The 18,380-nt window shown below is 35.4% G+C and overlaps 4 protein-coding genes across 11 annotated transcripts in view; 1 reads left to right on the forward strand and 3 right to left on the reverse strand.

Annotated features, from left to right (window-relative positions):
• LOC114871862 (protein pygopus) overlaps window positions 1-904 on the reverse strand; it is a 60,727-nt gene extending 59,823 nt beyond the window's left edge. For 3 of the 6 annotated variants that reach the window (XM_029178392.2, XM_029178394.2, XM_029178393.2), the window contains exon 1: window positions 7-805. The gene's annotated coding sequence lies outside the window, so the exon portion shown is untranslated. The other 3 variants (XM_046285393.1, XM_046285396.1, XM_046285392.1) reach the window with 3 other exon arrangements.
• A 7-nt stretch (window positions 905-911) lies between these two features.
• On the reverse strand, window positions 912-2,062 carry LOC114871871 (protein kish-A). The gene is made up of 4 exons (XM_029178408.2): window positions 1,970-2,062; window positions 1,491-1,705; window positions 1,226-1,341; window positions 912-1,140 (listed from the first exon to the last, which is right to left on the reverse strand). Exons 2-4 carry the CDS (start codon window positions 1,491-1,493, stop codon window positions 1,035-1,037), a joined length of 225 nt encoding a protein of 74 aa, XP_029034241.1. The 5' UTR covers window positions 1,494-1,705; window positions 1,970-2,062; the 3' UTR covers window positions 912-1,034.
• Window positions 2,063-2,151: 89 nt separating this feature from the next.
• Window positions 2,152-7,417, forward strand: LOC114871859 (ras GTPase-activating protein 1). 2 transcript variants are annotated; one of them, XM_029178378.2, is made up of 14 exons: window positions 2,152-2,241; window positions 2,718-2,899; window positions 2,976-3,157; window positions 3,219-3,616; window positions 3,705-3,850; window positions 3,919-4,252; window positions 4,400-4,743; window positions 4,811-5,002; window positions 5,081-5,279; window positions 5,360-5,578; window positions 5,643-5,875; window positions 5,957-6,098; window positions 6,186-6,326; window positions 6,409-7,417. In XM_029178378.2, the coding sequence occupies exons 1-14, from the start codon at window positions 2,194-2,196 to the stop codon at window positions 6,484-6,486; spliced, it is 2,838 nt and encodes a 945-aa protein (XP_029034211.1). In that variant the 5' UTR covers window positions 2,152-2,193; the 3' UTR covers window positions 6,487-7,417. The 2 variants fall into 2 exon arrangements, with proteins under 2 accessions (XP_029034211.1, XP_029034212.1); XM_029178379.2 differs by lacking the exons at window positions 6,186-6,326; window positions 6,409-7,417 and having other exon boundaries at window positions 5,643-5,880; window positions 5,957-6,048.
• Window positions 7,418-7,522: 105 nt separating this feature from the next.
• On the reverse strand, window positions 7,523-11,322 carry LOC114871890 (ras-like protein 1). 2 transcript variants are annotated; one of them, XM_029178448.2, is made up of 5 exons: window positions 10,783-11,322; window positions 10,329-10,519; window positions 10,095-10,238; window positions 9,814-10,026; window positions 7,523-9,739 (listed from the first exon to the last, which is right to left on the reverse strand). In XM_029178448.2, exons 2-5 carry the CDS (start codon window positions 10,455-10,457, stop codon window positions 9,635-9,637), a joined length of 591 nt encoding a protein of 196 aa, XP_029034281.1. In that variant the 5' UTR covers window positions 10,458-10,519; window positions 10,783-11,322; the 3' UTR covers window positions 7,523-9,634. The 2 variants fall into 2 exon arrangements, with proteins under 2 accessions (XP_029034281.1, XP_029034280.1); XM_029178447.2 differs by having other exon boundaries at window positions 11,212-11,320.
• Window positions 11,323-18,380: the final 7,058 nt, after the last annotated feature.

Consider the following 18,380-nt stretch of genomic DNA (forward strand, 5'->3'; position numbering starts at 1 on the left):
ACTTACCTCATATTGCCAACGATTCAACGAGACCACAATTGTAAGAAGTATAACCGGTGTGGTTGACTGCGAGGAATCTGCTGTTATTCGATAGGGTAACGATCGAGCTTCTTTTCGTGTTACACGCTTTACTCAATGTTCGTCTGCTGTTATCAAGATTAATTGTCACATTATTCAACATACGTCGCTTAGTTCTCTTATTCAATGACATGTATGAACGAGGTGTTATCTTACCATATACATCATTTGCGATACGATTGCGAAGAGAATATTTTTCTTTTCAAAGAATCGACAATAAGCGTTCCTAGTAGGTTGTGCTTTGTATCATTTTTCAATGTTCCTCGCAAAACCGTTAATCATATCTTACTCTGTAACTAGGATCTGTATGCAAAAACGGTGCTAGTAGAAAGGCTTGATTCTCCTCAATGGATAACATTTTTCGCACCAATGACGTCAGAACTTTCTACTAATATTATCGTTCTCGTAAATATCTTCTATTACAGAGTACAAGTTTTAGTCATGGTGCGTGGTTTTCCATCATTGGAATAGTAGCATATCCGCGAAGTAAGGACACACACATATATATACACAACCCACACACACAACATACACATGCGTATGTTAAATATACCTATTTAACAAATATTGTATATCGTAAAACACTGCTCAATATAACGATTCTACAATAACTATATTAAAAACAAATGTTGTTGTTTATAGAAAAAAATATATTATGAGAATACGGTGAGAAAATGTGCTCAAATTGGATAATTATATAGCTTTGAAAAACAAAAAAAAACGTGTTGACAAATAAAACATACCATGCAAATAGTACTGATTTTTATCTTTTCTTCCTTTTTCTCTGTTTCCATTCAAGTCCATTCTTCTAGATGATAACGCAACAACAGGTATTTAAACCTTGTAGATAAATATACTTTTTATTTGTGTTTAACCCCACTGTGTTTACAATTGACACATAATTACACCTCTCTGGCTGATATAGTTCTTAACCACTCAGTATTTTGATACAAATTTTAGGTCCAAAACAAAATACTGAAAGCCATGAAAACACAACTGACTGCCACGTACGGGCTCTTTCTTTCACCAATTCTTGCACATTTCCAGAAGGTTCCCTGTAAGCTAATTTTCAAATATCATTAATACCATTTTCCATGCCATATTTTGTTAAGATATAAGTTAGGAGTTAGCATCTGTTGATACATACCCAACTTTGCCCAATCTCTTGTCCAACAAACTGGGTACAATGGACCTGATATATGTACATGTGCATATCAGTAATAAAATTACTGTCAATAGACTCTGGAAGTTAAATAGGGCAGACTATACGTCCCCCCCAATAAAATCATTAAAATAAATTGTTTAAATTCAAACCGATTCAAAGGTTATAATAAAGTTATAAGTGATTTAGTCATATATTCTTATACTTATTTAAATTACTAACTACGAAGTAATAAAACCCATGATCTTACCATTACGATTCAATAATCGTCAATTACTACGACAGATGATTATTGCAAGAAAAATAATTTAAATGCCAGTGACATTCGGTTTGACGTTGTATACCAGAACAGATTTCCGCCATTTCAAAAAGGCTAACACGTAGCGAGCGAAAAATTTCAAAAAGTAACTAGCGATCACTGCACAATTTTATGTAAGTACATTTCCCTCATTTGCATTTCCTATACTGAAAATAAAATTTATTTTACATTATAATCGACGTTGAAATGTATATTTCGCCGAAATAATATTAATAATAGTGGTCAGCACTTTTGATCATGATTACCGAGATATTCAACTATCTCTATGTATTCATTGTCAATGGTGTATTATTTATAAAAGTAATTTAAAGCAAATCATACCGCGTTCGATGTGCGAAAATCTTTGTTATTGAATCGGTTGATGAATGATTTATTTTAAAAACATGCCGTGAACGTATAATACAATTTACCATTTTTATGCGTTAATATTCATCGTCTGTCCGTAGGTATTCTGCGGTCTCCGCGTGCAGTAGTAAAATGGCTGCTGAGAAACGTCAATACATTTTGTATCAATAACAGTTTTCTTTTGTATATAACTGTAGTAAAAGGGGTTGCAATAAAACGGATGCCGTTGGATTAATACTTTTGATTTTTTTCATACACGTGTGTATGAAGGAGTGTGTATGAATTAGAAATGGCAGAATTTGTGCGCGGAGGTCCGAGCGTGTCCAACAGTGCTAAGGTACTTACGAGTATTATTCATCTTAGATTATTCATCTGTTATCACGCTCTCCTTAAAAATATTGATTATAAAACAAAGGGAAATTAAGTAAAATTGTACATTTAAAGATGTATGTCTACTTGCAGAGTTTTAACGATTCCTACAAATTTCTAATTATTTTTTTTAAATATTTCGGTGAAAAGAACTTGTCGTATCGTTTACGTATAATGGTTTTTAATTGATTTGAACGGTACAAGTAAATATCAAGAGAAGATAGTAGATACAAGAGAATTATGAAGAGAAATTCGCACATGGTATTTGTGTTTTGTTGACAAAAATATATGTTATATTTAAAGTATACACTTATACTGTACAATGTAAAAATAAAAGCATTTATCTTCCCCCTTGATATTTTATTTTTGTCCTGCATGGAAAAAATATTTATAAATTTTCACATAAAGTAATCAATGTATATTTTAATGTAATTATGTTCACAGATGGATCATAACAGCAAAGGTGGCTCACCTAGCACTGGCAGTGAAGATGGTGGACAGAATGAATCTATGAATGCAGAAAATGAATTTGATCCTTTTCTTGAAAATATACCAGATGATATTCAGGATACAGAGGAACCCGATAGTGCTAATGCCACATTGTTAACAGCCCCTCCAGAAAATCAGTAAGACCTTGTACAAATCTAATAGATATTTTAATTTCAACTAATATTAGATTATTAACACATGAATGTTTTACAGGTGGTATCATGGTAGATTAGATAGATTTACTGCAGAAGAAAGACTATGGGATGCAAGTAAAATGGGTAGCTATCTAGTGCGTGAAAGTGACAGAAAGCCTGGAAGTTATGTACTGTCTTATTTAGGAAGAACTGGCATTAATCATTTTAGAATTACAGCTGTGTGTGGAGACTATTACATAGGTATGGCAAAAACAGTCATAACTTATTTATGTATTAATACAAAATGGTATTCTTATTATAGGTGGCAGACAATTCAATAGCTTGTCAGATTTAGTTGCATATTATACCCATTGCTCGGATCTTTTAAAGAGAGAAAGACTTATACATCCTACTCCACCTCCTGAACCAGTGAATGACAAAAAACGGATAGTTGCGATATTACCGTATACAAAAATGCCTGATACAGATGAGTTGAGCTTCCAGAAGGGTGACATATTTTTTGTACACAATGATATGGGAGATGGTTGGTTATGGGTAACCGCTCATAGGACGGGTGAACAGGGCTTAATCTTTCGCGAATTAGTGGAAGATTTGGATGATTCTATTGATCCTAACACTGTGTTCTCTTGGTTCCATCCTAATGTCACAAAAAGTGAAGCTGTTGATATGTTAGTGAAAGCCGGACCTGGTAGTTTCTTGGTAATTTATTTATATTCGAATTCTTGTTCTTTCATTGGTTTTCATTGGTGGCATTAATATAAATTAGAAATAAATATCCGTTACTCAGGTTAGACCTTCAGACAATAGTCCAGGGGATTATTCGCTTTTCTTTCATATAAACAATCAGATTCAAAGATTTAGGATCGAAAAGAAAGGTGTGCGCTATCTTATGGGTGGTCGAACTTTCGAATGTCTCGATGCTGTTATCAATAGGTACGGCAATTTCATGAATATCAAATTATTCCGAAATGTATATACTTTGACTAAAACTGTGTTTTCAGATATCGGAAAGAACAAATAGTAGAAGGACATACTTTGGTTCAAGCAATGGTAACTGAACCTGATGGTAGTGTAAGAGTAAACAGAGAAGTACAACATGCAGAAAAGATATACGCGACTCTTAGGGAATGTCGCGAACAGTCTGGAGCAAAGAAAAATAAGGGAATTAAGATGCAAGGATATTTAGAAAAGAAATCGGAAAAAAACAAAAAGTGGAAAGCACTATACTTTGTACTTTTAGTGGATGCTACTGATACTCATTTATACTTGTATGACAATCCAAAAAGGACCAAACCTAAGGGTCTGATCGATTTAAGCTGTGCTTATTTGTATCAGGTAAATAGACTACATTAACTATAATAAAAGTTTTTCTTATGTATATACTTTTAATTGTACTAACATTAACCAAAGAATATTCATTAAGTAATAATAACGATAACAATCAAATTATGGAAATTCTTTCCTGAGATGTAGTTCTTTTAGGTTCATGAAAGCGTGTTCGATAGACCTCATTGCTTTCAATTAGTTGAACGTGCTTTACCATGTTTAGCCACGATAACATATTTGGCCGCTCCAAATTCAGAGAATGCTTTAGACTGGATTAATGCCTTGAAACCATTATGTGTATCACAACTTACTCGTGCTCCAAAGGTTGCTCGTCTTCGTGAATTGCGTTCGTTACATCTGCATATTTTAGACGCGCATAGACTTCCATATAAGTTAGTACCAAACCCATTCATCATAGTGGCTCTAAACAATGTAAAAGTTGCTCGTACAAAGGTTAAGACTGGATTACATCCAATCTGGGATGAAGAGTTCATTTTAGAGTATGTATATGATTAATTATTAAAAATATTTATGTCTGAATAATGCATACCATAAATTATTTAACAGGGATGTACCACCAGATGTTATGTCATTTTCTTTAACATTGTACAATAAGGGAAAACGTAGTAAGGATACCGAAGTTGCAGAATTGACCGTCGAACTGGCAAGTTTAACGAACGGAGAAGAAATGGATGAATGGTATCCGTTATCAGGAGTTACCCCGATAGGTGAATGGGGTGTGTTGCGTTTACGAATAAGGTAACGGTATTATAAGTTTCACCAAGTACCTAAACTGTCAAATGTTACCGTGTTTTTTATTCACTGATAATATTACAGATATCGGCATGATCTAGCGATGCCTCCCGAAGAATATAGTCCATTACAACAACTGTTATTGGATCCAGATCTACACGTTGTTAGAGCACTAGCAGATGTGTGTCATTTGGATAGAGTACCACTGGCAAATAGTTTACTTAGAATATTTAGGCACGAAAGGAAAGAAGCAGATCTTTTAAGATCGCTGAATCAAGCAGAAGTATGTTGATTTGTATTTGTTTTAAAGAAATAATCAATTAAATCGCTGCTCCTGTTAAATCTACTTCATATTTTATTTAGGTGGACAAAGAAGACGAAACACCAACACTGTTTAGAGCTGCTAGCCTTACAACTACTTTAATGGATTTGTACATGAAATCAGTTTGTACCTCGTTTCTAAAAGCAGCTTTACGTGACACTATAGTCAAATTAATTGAAAGTAAACAAAGCTGTGAATTAAATCCAACAAAAATGGATTCTCCAGAAGATGCGTGCAGTAACGCAGAATTTTTACTACAGGTAGATAAACGTAATTTAAAATTCAAGTATTTCTGATAATTAACTACAATCACGGTTACTTTAGGTCCTAGACGAAGTGACATTGAGCATTTTTACAAGTCCTGACGCGTGTCCAAGAACCTTGAGATATATTTGTGGATGTTTGCAAAGAGCAGTTGTTGCCAAATGGCCGCATGAGAGACTAGTCAGAACGCGAGTAGTCAGTGGATTTATATTTTTACGCCTACTGTGCCCTGCCATATTAAATCCTAGGTCATTTAACTTGATAGCTGAACCTCCACCTCCAGCTGCCGCAAGGTAGGGTAGGTTTTTATTAAACGTAAGAAATTTGATGAACTGAATGAATTATTCATTAATTATAAAAAAATAATTTTATAGATCGTTAGTAATGGTTGCAAAATGTTTACAAAACTTGGCCAATTTAGTAGAATTTGGCGGTAAAGAACCATACATGGAAGTAGTCAATCCATTTATTCTCAAGAACAAAGAAAGAATGGTTGTCTTTCTTGATCAATTATCTGTATGTATTTGTTTTTTTTTTTTTTTTAACTTAAGTTGCACAAAATAAAATTTCATTTTTAAATAATCTGAACTTGTTATACCGTAGAACGTGACTGAAAAACCAGAATCTGAAGGTGCAGATCCAAGAAACAGGAGTTGTGTTTCAGATACAGCAAGAGATTTGGCAACGTTACATCACATTTGTGTTTCTCACTTAAAAGAACTACAAGCTTTATCAAAGTCACAGGTACGTTTATAAGTTCAATATAAATATTTACGGTACGTAATTACAACTGGATGAATATTCATTGATAAATATGTTTTTTTAGCCGACGATAAAACAATTAGTGACCGTGACCGAAATGCTAAGCAAACATAAACAAAAGTACATGGAAATGATACGGTAGTGCTAAAGCCATTCGCCATGAACAATGCCAAACGTAACAAAACAATTTATAAAATTTAATGACAGATACACGGTAGTATTTAATAATTACTCCTAAGTGGTTTAAGTAATTAAACGTACAGACTGACGTGCCATATATATATATATATATACACATATATATATATATATACATATACATTACTGTATACACACAAGCCTACATTTACCGTTTCGTATGTAATTAGAAATTAGCTTATACGTATAGTAAACAGTAACATGACAGTGATATAGTTACATACAGAATCATATAGGCGTATAACGATTTTATATTTACTTAGGTGCTCGAAAATAAATGCAAACTAAACCAAAAATATGGAGTATGTATGTACTTGCATGGTACAGTATCAAGAACAATAGGCTTCTCTAGATAAAACCCGCGAAGCGCGCACTACCAACTACTCGGTACGTCGGTTCATAGCTGACACTCCTGCGGTCGCATCTGCGCGTGTTCTACATGGCCCGTATTGTTCATTAATAATTCAAAATCTAAGTCTTAATCAACATTTCGGCAAAGAAAAAAGTTGTTTAAAATCACCTCTTACATTGTCATTCTTTCTCGGGAAGCCTATAATGCTCGGTACTGCACATAGTTTCCCAATTCCTCAATACTAAAAAATACTGATTGATTCCTTCGATCTTTGATAAAACTATTAACTTAAAATGTTGAAACAGGTCAAAAAAACCATTTGATATTTATAAATGAAGTCTTTTTTTATTAATTCTAATTATTTCATAAACTAATTATTACATTCGTATCGTTGCAATATTTTTACCATGCTATTAAATGAAAAATGTGTTAAATTAAAAATTTTTATCAATTAATACAAAATCTCTTAGAAAATTTAACAATATATATATATATATATATATTAATTACCATGTTATTAAAAAATTAAGATGCATATGCATAATAATATTTGACATACTAAACTGTCTTGTAATCCTCTTCAATGTCTAGTTTAAAATAAGGCTGTTTTTAATAATGGAAAAGCATATTGAATTATTATAAATTTATTTTATATTCCACTTTTAGAAATGAGTGCTATATCAAACTTGTTAACATAGAAGTTCATTATTGCGAAATATTCATAATTATTTTATATTTGCATTTTTACCGGTATGTTTCGTATTTGAGTTAATATGTTCAATAAATGTATCAAATAAAAAGAAAAACATTGCTTTAAATTTGTACTTAGTGTGGTATGCTTGTATGATATTTATTTCAGTTGATAATGTATTCTGAATAAAAGAATAAAAAGTATAGACGTAACATGAATATGTCTAACTTTTTTTAAAAATTCTTTTAAACGGCAGAGTTTACATTAAATATAATTACATATTATGATATACGGATGCATAAACTTTGATTTCAAAAATTTAATTGTTCAATATTTTAGGACCGTTTGATTTGGATAAAGTAATTTTTTACATGAAACGTTCGTAGAATAAAATTGATTAATTAACGATTTTTTAATCGTTCTTTTTTTTTTAAATATTATAAAACCAAACAGCATAGATGGCCTATAATTAATATTTAAAGATAATCATTCAAGATAGAATGAATATAAAGAACACTTTTTGTACAAAGTTTTATTACGAATTTGAACTACATAATAACACCTATGCTGTGCAATTTTATATATACACATTTTCAATATTTGAAAAAGCTAGTATTACAAATTTGCGCGTTTACATATATAAGAATATTTGCAAATTGTACTATTTAGATCATTTAGCAAAGTATTTAACCCTTGATTGTTCAAAATTCAGTCAGATCCGAGACGTGGAATACTAAATCTTCTATACGACGTCGTGGATTTTATAGAAAAAATTAATTTTGTATACGTTATCGGTTCAGATTATTGTCTGAACAAATATTAAAGTATATAACTACGAGTTTACAATTGATATTTGTAATGTCAAGATAATATATATTTCTTATCGTATAATCACGATTAAATTTCATAATAATAATTTCATGAAAACGACGAGAAAAATGGTAGAAAAATGTGATACGACATACTATCTCTTTACTATAAAGAGATATAACTAAACATTCAAATATCAATGTAAATCGTAGTATCGATTTTATATAATTCTTAAATTATAACTGCTACAGGCTTCTAATTCTACAGTGGAACAGATTAATAAAAATGATATTTACGTTCGTCTACTAAAATTAACGTAAGTTTATACCTACCGATTTTACTTAATGTAAATAACTACGAACATTTCTATAGAAATTAACCACGTATTATTTTCTACATAAGCAAAAGCTTATTTCGTTTCTCGTATAAAGGAGTATTGAATATACATTTTTAATTGCACTAAAAAAAGGAAACGCGAACGAACCTATATATTCTAAAACTTGTAAATAGGCATTTATGTTAAAATTGCATACTTAATCATAGTAATACCTAACTAGCATGGCATGCTTAAGATTATTTAATCACAGCACAAAATGAGTTATCCACATTTTACTTCTTTGAGTCCTATGATTTGTTATCTTCTTGATTAGGTAAATGGAATTTTTCATTGTGCGTAGTAGATTATAGAAATAAAGATTAAAAATACGTTCAATTAAATATACGTTTAAAACTATATTAGACTAACTGAATAAACCATGTAAAAGATATGCACGACGAACATTGTTACGCTTAACGAGTTACGTATTATATTTCCCATCCACAATACCTAAAGCTATGCAATTCCTTCATTGGATAATACTTGGTTTCATGCATACAATAACAGTAAGGTAAGCGGATGGTCTAAAAAATATTTTCGATACCGACTATTCTATGCAATCAAGGGTTAACATGTTGTTGCTAATGGAATATTAAGAGTTATATGGCAGACTGTTGAACAAACAATGAATTTTATGAGATTTAACTTCAAGAGTAAAAATGTATGCGATATTATACAATGCTATTACATACTTTGTTTTTTTTTTCCCTCCCAATGTATAGAAAAACTTGTGCTTGTAAATTATTACAATATTCTATAGAGGAAGCTGCAAAAATGTGTGTAAAGTGAACATAATCTAATGATTTTTACAATCTATTTCTGCATTAATGTATCGAATGAGAAAATTAACGTGTCTTAGCGATTTAAAATAAACAGCATCGACGTCTCCTACGGCCGGAGTTACTTGTCCTCTTACCTCTTTTTTTTTCCTTACCACTAAGTTCTTTGTCTTTTCGGATTTCTCTCACCTATAATTTATCAACATAAACATTGATACAAATCTTTGTTCAATGTAAACAAAGATAGGTATGTATTTATTTACCAAAGTATAAAAAGCATCATCTACTCCCATTCTCGTTTTGGCAGAAGTTTCAACGAAAGGCACACCATACTGACGAGCGACTTCCCTCGCTTGCGTCATATTTACCGCCCAGGATTGTTGAAGATCACATTTATTTCCTACCAGCACCATTGGCACCATGGATTCTTCTGCATCTTTTACTCTTTTTATTTGTTCCCTGTATGTTGCTATATCCTATAATACCAAACTCCTGTTTAAAGTTTCCAAGAAGAATTAAATAATTAAGGATAAGACTTGCGTACTTCAAAACTTTTAGCTGAATTTACAGCAAATACTAATAAGAATCCTTCTCCAGTTCTCATGTACTGGTCTCTCATTGCACTATATTCTTCTTGACCTGCTGTGTCTAATATATCTAAAAGACACGTCTCCCCATCTATGACTACCTACATTTAAAATACTTGATACAACCAGGAATCTTATAAATTAATTTTTATCTAAAGTAATTTTTTAATCATTGCATAATAAAGACTTACTTGTTTCCTATAAGAATCTTCTATAGTGGGATCATATTCGTCTACAAAATGATTTTGTATTAATTGGATTGTAAGCGCAGACTTGCCAACACCTCCAGCTCCCACAACTACAAGCTTATATTCTGTCATTATGTTATTTCAATTCCAATACAAATGAAAAGTTTTAATGTAAAGTCGGAATTGCTTCTTATCTACAAAATAAAAATTAGTTTTTTATTATAATACAGAGGAAATGTAGAACAAGTTGTTTAGTTAATTGAATAGTGGAAATATTTAATTTGCAGTTAACAAGTATCAACTGTTCATATATTTTGACTAATTTTTTCAATAAATATTAAAAAAGAAAGATCCACGTATTCTCAGTAATTTCGAACGATGATTCTTTGTTGAGTCATTCGTCAGAATCATTTTGATAAATTAATTCTGTGACTAAATCGTTATCAGCAATACGTACTCTGTTAACAACAATTTTCGCCAAGTTCATACAGATTTTAGTACGAACGATCCATAAGTCATTTATATTTTTAATTCGTCGATGAACACCGTACGTTTTGGGGTAATGTACGGTGACTTAACAACTTAAAAACAGAACGATTGTGGCAAACAAGCACACCCAGTAACATTACCGGAGAAACATGTGGGTAGGTGTAACTGATGATTACAGATAATTGTAAAAAAACCTACAGTATGCATTTTTTGGAGCACAATTTTCTAAGAAAAGGGAACATTCGACAAACTTTACGTTTGAAATTTTCCAAATTACCGACAGTTTAAAGGGAGGTGTGTTTCCAAGTAAACATCGAGCAAACCAGTTATCGTTATCAATGTGAAAATAAATGTTTTTCAAGCACAAAATCCTTTCCGTCTTCGTTCATGACCTTACCAAAGTTTAAAAATTCATTTCAGGAACATGCACCGGCTTTAAAGCACACTTTTCCGAGTTTTACTACTATGAATTAGTCACTGGAGAAACCATCTGGAAAGAAGTATCAGTGGCGCCAATACGCAAAAATTTACTAGCAACTTAGCAAAGGATAGTGACATTTTTATTCGATTGAAAAAGAATACAAAATTTAATTAGTTGCAAATGATATATTTTATATTTAAAACGCGTGTTATTGTGTACAATCTATGCGTAATAAGATTTAAAATGTATACAAAGTCGGGGATTAATTCCGTGTAAACATAACTGACGGAGCGTCGGATTTATTTCTCTCCGACGCGACCTCTAGTCAGTCGCTTCGAGAAAGTTGCCCGGAACATACGAACGCGTCGAACAGTCTAACGCGGGTCGTGGTTTTCAAGCGATTCAGTAATAATTGTTTAGTTAAGTGTCGCGTGAGTAAAAGAACAGTTTAAAGTGTTTCTAATTTCATAAAAATTCGTGTTAATGACTTTAATATTTGGTGTGATCACGGAATCGCTAATTCCAAGATGTTCACTCTACGCTGTTGGTCGTTTTGCGGTGAGTACAGTTTTCAGCTTATAACTAGATAATTACTTCCTTATATTAGTAACTCTCAGTTACATAAAACTTAATAATTAATTATTTATTTGCATATACCATCTATTGTTTAATATATTTGTAAATTTTATATCATTGCGTGTTCTGAAGAATGTACCTCTAGCACCATTTTGTAAAAACGGTTGAAATAGATTAGCGATCTCTCCGCTAGATGACTATAGTAAACGGTTATTCCATTAATTTTACTAAATTCTGTCAGATGGTGTTAGGAGAACGGTTTTTAAAACGCGCATTGATTTAAAAATTTAAAAATTTATGATTAAATTCTCTGAACTCTGAACTTATACTCGATAAATATTAAAAAGGAGCTCAGATGATATATTTCGAACAAGTATTTGCGAGAAAGTTGATATTGATTGTGAGAATGATCCGATTTAATAGGGAGGGAAGGAAAGTCTGAATAGTCTAATTTCGTTTTAATATCAAGCAGTCTGTTGAACGATCGTTTTCCTAAATGATAATGGTTATCAGGAGAAAGCAATAGAGGGAAATTGTTTTTTCAGTAAGGTGACGAGGCAAGTAGGGAAGGGTTGAAAGGTGTGCAAGTAATTTGAGGCTTTATTACGGAAAAGCTCGGTAATTTTACGAGTTTTCCAGTGAGGCGAATTAAGATTTGCATAACGTTGGCGCGCCTCTCGGACTTAAGTGTCGAGAAATGCAAATGTAGCCTGGTGCGTTAGAACTTTCCCTTCCTTCCTCCTCGGTATTCTCGACTTCTTCTTTCCTCGGTTAGGTTCGCGAAAGGGGTGGGTGGATAAGGGTGGAAAATAGGAGTTTCTCAAGCACGATGCCTCGTGTAAGATCTGAAGCCTTTCCGACCGAAATTCCAACGCGATTCGACTCGCTGTCCTCGTTCAACGAAACAACCTTTCGTTTGCTTACACTCTTTATCCTTTTACAATTTTCCCTGACGAAGTTTTACGTTTTTCTCGCTTCGTGTTGACTCTCAGTTCATTCGCGAGAAGGAAAACTGGCACGAAATTCGATCCAAATTCCTTATTTGTAGACCACTTTGGGGGAAATCGCTTCGATTTAAGATAACTTGAATCGAATCGGATTGGACATTTAGAAGCAGACAGAACTTTGTAGATTTGCAAGAAATATAAGTTAGGGAAAGAAATGTTAGGACATCAACGTTAGATGTAGAGTAAAAATTGACCGTGTTGGAGCGTATTCGCGCATCGCGGCTCAGCTGCACCTGATTACGTTAATAACGAACACAGTTGATGCTCACCTACGTGACTCGCAGAACAGACGCGTTTAATCTGTTTACCGAAGCCCACTGCTGCAACTACCAGTCGTATAGTCGGTCGTTTGTCTGGCAAAATTGCTGTCGCTGCCGATTCGAAAGGTGGATTATACGCGTGTTACAATCCAAGATAATATATTGTCGCATCGAACGTTATTCGAACGTTATTTTCTTTTGCAATTATAGTGCAGATGTTGGATAAATCATAATTACGAACGGTTGGCAATGAAAGCGTATCAAAGGATATCCAATGTATACTTAGCGAGGTTTATTCCATAAAAATAAATAGGTTTGTAGACGCCACGCAATGAAATGCCTAACATTTCTGCTAGGCACGTAGCAGGAACTCGGTATCCGAGAGAGGACAAGAGAAGAAAAAAAAGTGAAATAAATAAAATAAAGGGAGGAAGGCAGGTGGGCGAGGCAGGTATTTACGGTATATATTCGTATCGCCTACGGGCTGGTCAAACGTCAATTCAGCCCCGGTGTATTCCCGGCACGCGATGGAATCACTGGGAAAAAGCTGTATTTTCTGCGAGAAATCTCGTGTCCGGATAAAGTTGGTTATCGCGCGACTCGACGAATACAACGAGCCGGATCGAATAGGATCGAGTTTTCTTCCGTTTCGTTTCCCTTCTACCTAGACTTTCGAAACTCCACGGATCTCTGCTTCCGTTCATACATACAGATTCGAGCACGTATTCATCCCCTACAGAGGATCTCTATATTTTCGAAATTTCGTCTGTTGTTGCCGGTTTCCTAACCAGTCACCGATAACCGTTTATCCGGACGTCTGTTTCCGTTTTTCCAGCAGTTCGAACGAACGAACGAACGAACGAACGAACGAACGAACAAGGAATTGGAATAGCCAAAATTACGGAGGGTCGCATCTGTTGAACTTGTATCTTCAGTTCGAGGAAACGAGAATGTTTTCGCTAGTTTTGGGACGCAATGCACACGCGCAGCCGGCGATAAATTCAAATTTTATTGAATTATACAGTGCATCGGGAAAGATCGTTTAAAGTACAAGCAAATGCTTTCACGATCGAATTCGTCGCGTGGTTTCAGCCAGAACTCGTCGTTTCTGTTTGCGCATAATAAATATTTATAAGGAAGGGAGCACAGACAGACAGCGCCGAGAATCAGGGTTTCGTATTATTTTTCGATCGATTTCGACGCGAATATCGCTACTTATCTCGCATTTCTATGTATCTTGCTTTATTTAATCATACCCGTAATTATCGGCAATTTATCATCACGTTTCGCGACTCGACTGACTTCTCTCCACGGTTAGAAATAGTTCAAGTTTCGAAAATGTATTTGCTTTGGGTCAGCGAACGCGTGAAAATGACTAATTTCGAATGATAACCGCGACCGATCGTGGAGCAATAATTAACCACGATCACAGCATTGGTCATCGGTGGAATAGCGAGGCCATCTGAAATAATTAGATTCGCCAGTTTTGCGGTAAGATCGAATATGAGCTTGCCACGTTAACGTCGATACGAGGAACTATGTAAATTGCAATTTCACCGCCAGTACAAATGTTGGTCCACGCGATAAACTAGTTTAGGCAATGTTGTAATAGGTCTTAAACGCGGCATCGAATCGTCCAGTGTTCGTAAATTGATTATTATTTTGTAATCCGTGGCTTTGTTGTTGGAGGTTAAAATTGAAACAATAGGTAGGTATCTGCAATTCGTCGAAGCAGATAAAACACGGAACTAAGATTAAAAAAGAGCCCCGACCGCCGTCACGGAAGACAATGGCTCCGAAAACGTTTAATAGCGACGCGACGCGTCCGTACGGCTTCGATATGATTTATCGTCCTCCAAGATGCGCAAGAATATAATGCCAGTGATTTATCGCTCCATTATTCGGCCTCCTGGGTGCCCTTGCGTTTACGACGAACTGGCGAACGCTTTGGTTTCCTACCAGCCAATGATATCTTTAAACAGGGTGGTTTCCCTAAAAATCGTAGACATCACGGAATGCGTTGTCCTTAAAAAGAAAAAACTTGCGTTACCTTTTCCTTTTCCACCGCGTAGATAGCGTTTACTCGAATTCATTCGTTTTTCTTTACGTTTCCGAGCAAGTTTGCAAGTTGAACTTTGTCCCTGCGTGTAATTGCGTTCTCGTGGCAGGCAGGCAGGCAGGCAGGCAAGCAGGCAGACAAGGGAAATCTTACTTCTTCCTTTTACGCTTGCCCCTTCTGCTCGATCTAATATTCTGCTTCGGTACAATTATGGGCGGAGGTGGGCCGAATTCGGGCAGAGGAATGTAATTTCGTGGCGCCTTAAATTCAATTTCGAGCGTGTTCCTTAGGTCGTCGTTGGGCATAGTGTGCCTTATAGCCCTCAACGAGAGCACTTCCTCCTCGGCCTTTTTCACTGGCGGATACTGATCCGGTATCACTAGAACCTTCGTGCAACCAGGCTTACATTTCTCCCCTGAATTATAAACGGCTTATCTTAATTCTTTAACAATGCCATACTTTAGTGACTCTAGTCGCTGGCGCTGATCGCCTGTTGCACGCGAAATAAATAAAGAAACAAAAGAATGGAAGAAACGTAATAAATTTAAATAGGGTTTCCGATTATATTTCATCTCGACAGCTCGTACGTCGAGTTGAACTCGACACGCGATTTCTCATACTCGTTAATCGTAGTTGCAGAAATATTTTATACTTTAGATTTAATTCTGTATGAATTGGAGAAAAACTTATATTTCTTCTCTTTGCATGCTTCAACAGTTTCACGGAGAAAATTAATTACCGACTGAATCGCAAACAACCAGTTCTTTATCCGAGGAAACAGGATTTCGCGAGTTTCGTTGTAAACTATAAATCTTGCATTGTTTATTTCTTATTTCATGTGTTTTCTGTGTACGTAAAATCTGAACAGGAAAATGAAAAGCTTTCGTTGTACTTGGTTCGAATAGGTAGCGCACGAATGAAGCACTTAATTAATATTGATCGCGAAAGGTTAAGTAGTATAGAGGGTAATAAACGCGGCGTACCGTCTTCGTCCGCGCAGTTAAAGTCGAAGCTGAGCTTTTCCTGTTGTGCCTCGTCCGACTGGAAACGTCCTTTATGTTTCGGTATTTTCACCGATAAAACGTTGTCGTCGATTTGCTGCGTTAGTTCGTCGTAGGGTGGTTCCGCGTGCGGAAGCGGACACGATCGATGAAGACATTTCGGACAGACGCATTGGTTGTTTGTCATGTCAGCTATGGATTTTTCGTCTTCTTTTTATCCGATGGATTTCCTTTTACAATTTCGAGTTTGCCATTTTGTCGAAACATTTGAAGGGATCTCGTTTGTCCTCGTCTCGCCGGTTAATCGCGATGTTCCCTTCGTTGAATTCCGCCAACAGAAATTATTAGGAAAAAAAAGATTAGCAGCGATTGGATATCGAGTTTTCGAGCTGTACGTAGAGTAAAAATAATTTTCATTCGGAATAACTAATATGAACAAAGCTCGCGTGAAGCATTTTACGATCGGTAAGCGCTGTAAATATAAATAAACGAATGCTTATATGAACAAACATTAAAGAAACAGAAGGATTCTGTATCGATCTGTTCTGTCGTGTGGAAACTCTGGAATATAGTATAACTAAACGAGGAGTGTGTTACTTTTTCGCGGAGTGATCCTGTGATAAAATTTTCCGCCTACTCGGCTTTCGCGGTTTTCGTGGCTTTCGTGGCTTTTTAGCGACGCATCGCGTAAAATATTAATTAAATTAGCCTGACTGGAAGCCATTGCTGAATAGCTCCTCCGTATTAAAAAGCGTATTTAATTAAAATTTACGCCGCGATAGAAGTAATTTTGCAACGGCGCTACCTTGTCGCCGACTTGAAAAGCGATATCTGTTAATGAAGTCAACTTTGTTACACCTTTTTCTCTCTTTTTTCTCTCTCCTTCCCTCTCTCTCCCTTCATTATCTCGCGATCAAAGTTCAGGCCACCGACTACAATCGAATTATCGGTTTTTAAATGAAATTCTTCGCCACGCTCTGGTCGCTTTTCTCGGAAACTTTTCAAGCTAACGCAATTTCTCGCGTAATTGGGGGATTAATTCGATGAATTAAACGGTCTGCTTGGAGTTCGTTTAAGTCGTTACAATGAGTACGCGTGTAATCCTTTCAGCCCGACCGTCCTCGCTTTATTTTTATTTTTCTATCAACACTCTTTCGACGACATATTTTACCGAAAGATGAAATTTCAAAGTTTTTTCGGTGTTGCTGATAAAACTGGCGGTTCTTCTTCTTCTTCTTCTTCTTCACGCGTGGCAAACAAATTCAGCCGGCGTCGTATTCGAGGACGAGTAAACGACACGGTCCGCTTAATATTTTTCATTCCTTACCGCGTTGAAAACAGAAGACGCGACTAGCAGATAGAACGTTGGAGAAAGCTGAAAAAGGAAGGATGCAAATGAGAAAGAACCGTTATGGGGAGTTTGTTGGTGAACCAGAGATGGGAACGAAGACGAGACAAGGGTCGACAGAGGGACAGGATCGTTGTTTTCGTTGGAAAATTTCTTCTGGACACGAGACGGCTATGCCGTGAAAGCTGGTCGGACGTCGGTGGTTTCCATTGTTTCGTATTCGCGGCCCTTTTCTTCCCTGATCCATCGCGAAAAGCTCGTGTCATCTCGTTGAGTGCATGGATTCATATTTTACCAGCAAATATACAAAATACAGAGATTCCCGACGTTCGATCAGCCAATGCTGCTCGTTCTTTTCCTCCATATTTGAAAATATTTCTGTTAGGAAGATTTGTTATTCGCGAACGGTGCAGCCGTTAGAAGCCGATTTTCTGACCGCTTTAACCGAAACAGAAAGGAAAGAGGAAAAGGTCGTTCTTTGAATTTCAAGATAGTTACAGGAGAATTCGTTTCTCTGCCCGTTTGACCCTGCAACGTCGAGGAAGCACGGTTTTTTCTGGATTTCGCGAGGGAAATGTTTTTAATTAAAAAACAGCGGATTAAAACGAACGTTAGCTTACCGCACCGACAACGTGTTCAGAGTGCATGAAATTTTTCTCCGTCGACTCGAAGTCGAAAGCATGTTCGTTTTAGTTTCCCGCTGCTCGTTCATTTCGAACACTTGAGTTTGTCAAAACATAAGCGAGCTTTATTTAACCGGGCCGCGTGGATCTCCGGGGTATAATGTCATTGTACGTCGACGTAGCCATCCATTCTGACGGCTAACGAGCTGACCGTAATATCGTTGCGCGAGTTGGCGCGGGCACAAAACATTTTTAATGAGATATACGGAAA

Source organism: Osmia bicornis, chromosome 1, assembly GCF_907164935.1.
Source record: "Osmia bicornis bicornis chromosome 1, iOsmBic2.1, whole genome shotgun sequence".
Lineage (NCBI taxonomy): Eukaryota > Metazoa > Arthropoda > Insecta > Hymenoptera > Megachilidae > Osmia > Osmia bicornis.

What these genes read in the sequence shown, in the direction of transcription:
- LOC114871871 (XM_029178408.2), bottom strand. An exon ending in AAGAGATTGGGCAAAGTTGG is followed by an intron (nt 1,141 to 1,225) that starts GTATGTATCAAC and finishes TTTGAAAATTAG; the next exon opens with CTTACAGGGAACCTTCTGGA.
- LOC114871859 (XM_029178378.2), top strand. Translation starts at nt 2,194, where the DNA reads ATGGCAGAATTTGTGCGCGGAGGTCCGAGCGTGTCCAACAGTGCTAAG. An exon ending in GTGTGGAGACTATTACATAG is followed by an intron (nt 3,158 to 3,218) that starts GTATGGCAAAAA and finishes TTCTTATTATAG; the next exon opens with GTGGCAGACAATTCAATAGC. An exon ending in ACGCAGAATTTTTACTACAG is followed by an intron (nt 5,579 to 5,642) that starts GTAGATAAACGT and finishes CGGTTACTTTAG; the next exon opens with GTCCTAGACGAAGTGACATT.
- LOC114871890 (XM_029178448.2), bottom strand. Translation starts at nt 10,457, where the DNA reads ATGACAGAATATAAGCTTGTAGTTGTGGGAGCTGGAGGTGTTGGCAAG. An exon ending in AAGATTCTTATAGGAAACAA is followed by an intron (nt 10,239 to 10,328) that starts GTAAGTCTTTAT and finishes TTTTAAATGTAG; the next exon opens with GTAGTCATAGATGGGGAGAC. An exon ending in ATGATGCTTTTTATACTTTG is followed by an intron (nt 9,740 to 9,813) that starts GTAAATAAATAC and finishes GATAAATTATAG; the next exon opens with GTGAGAGAAATCCGAAAAGA.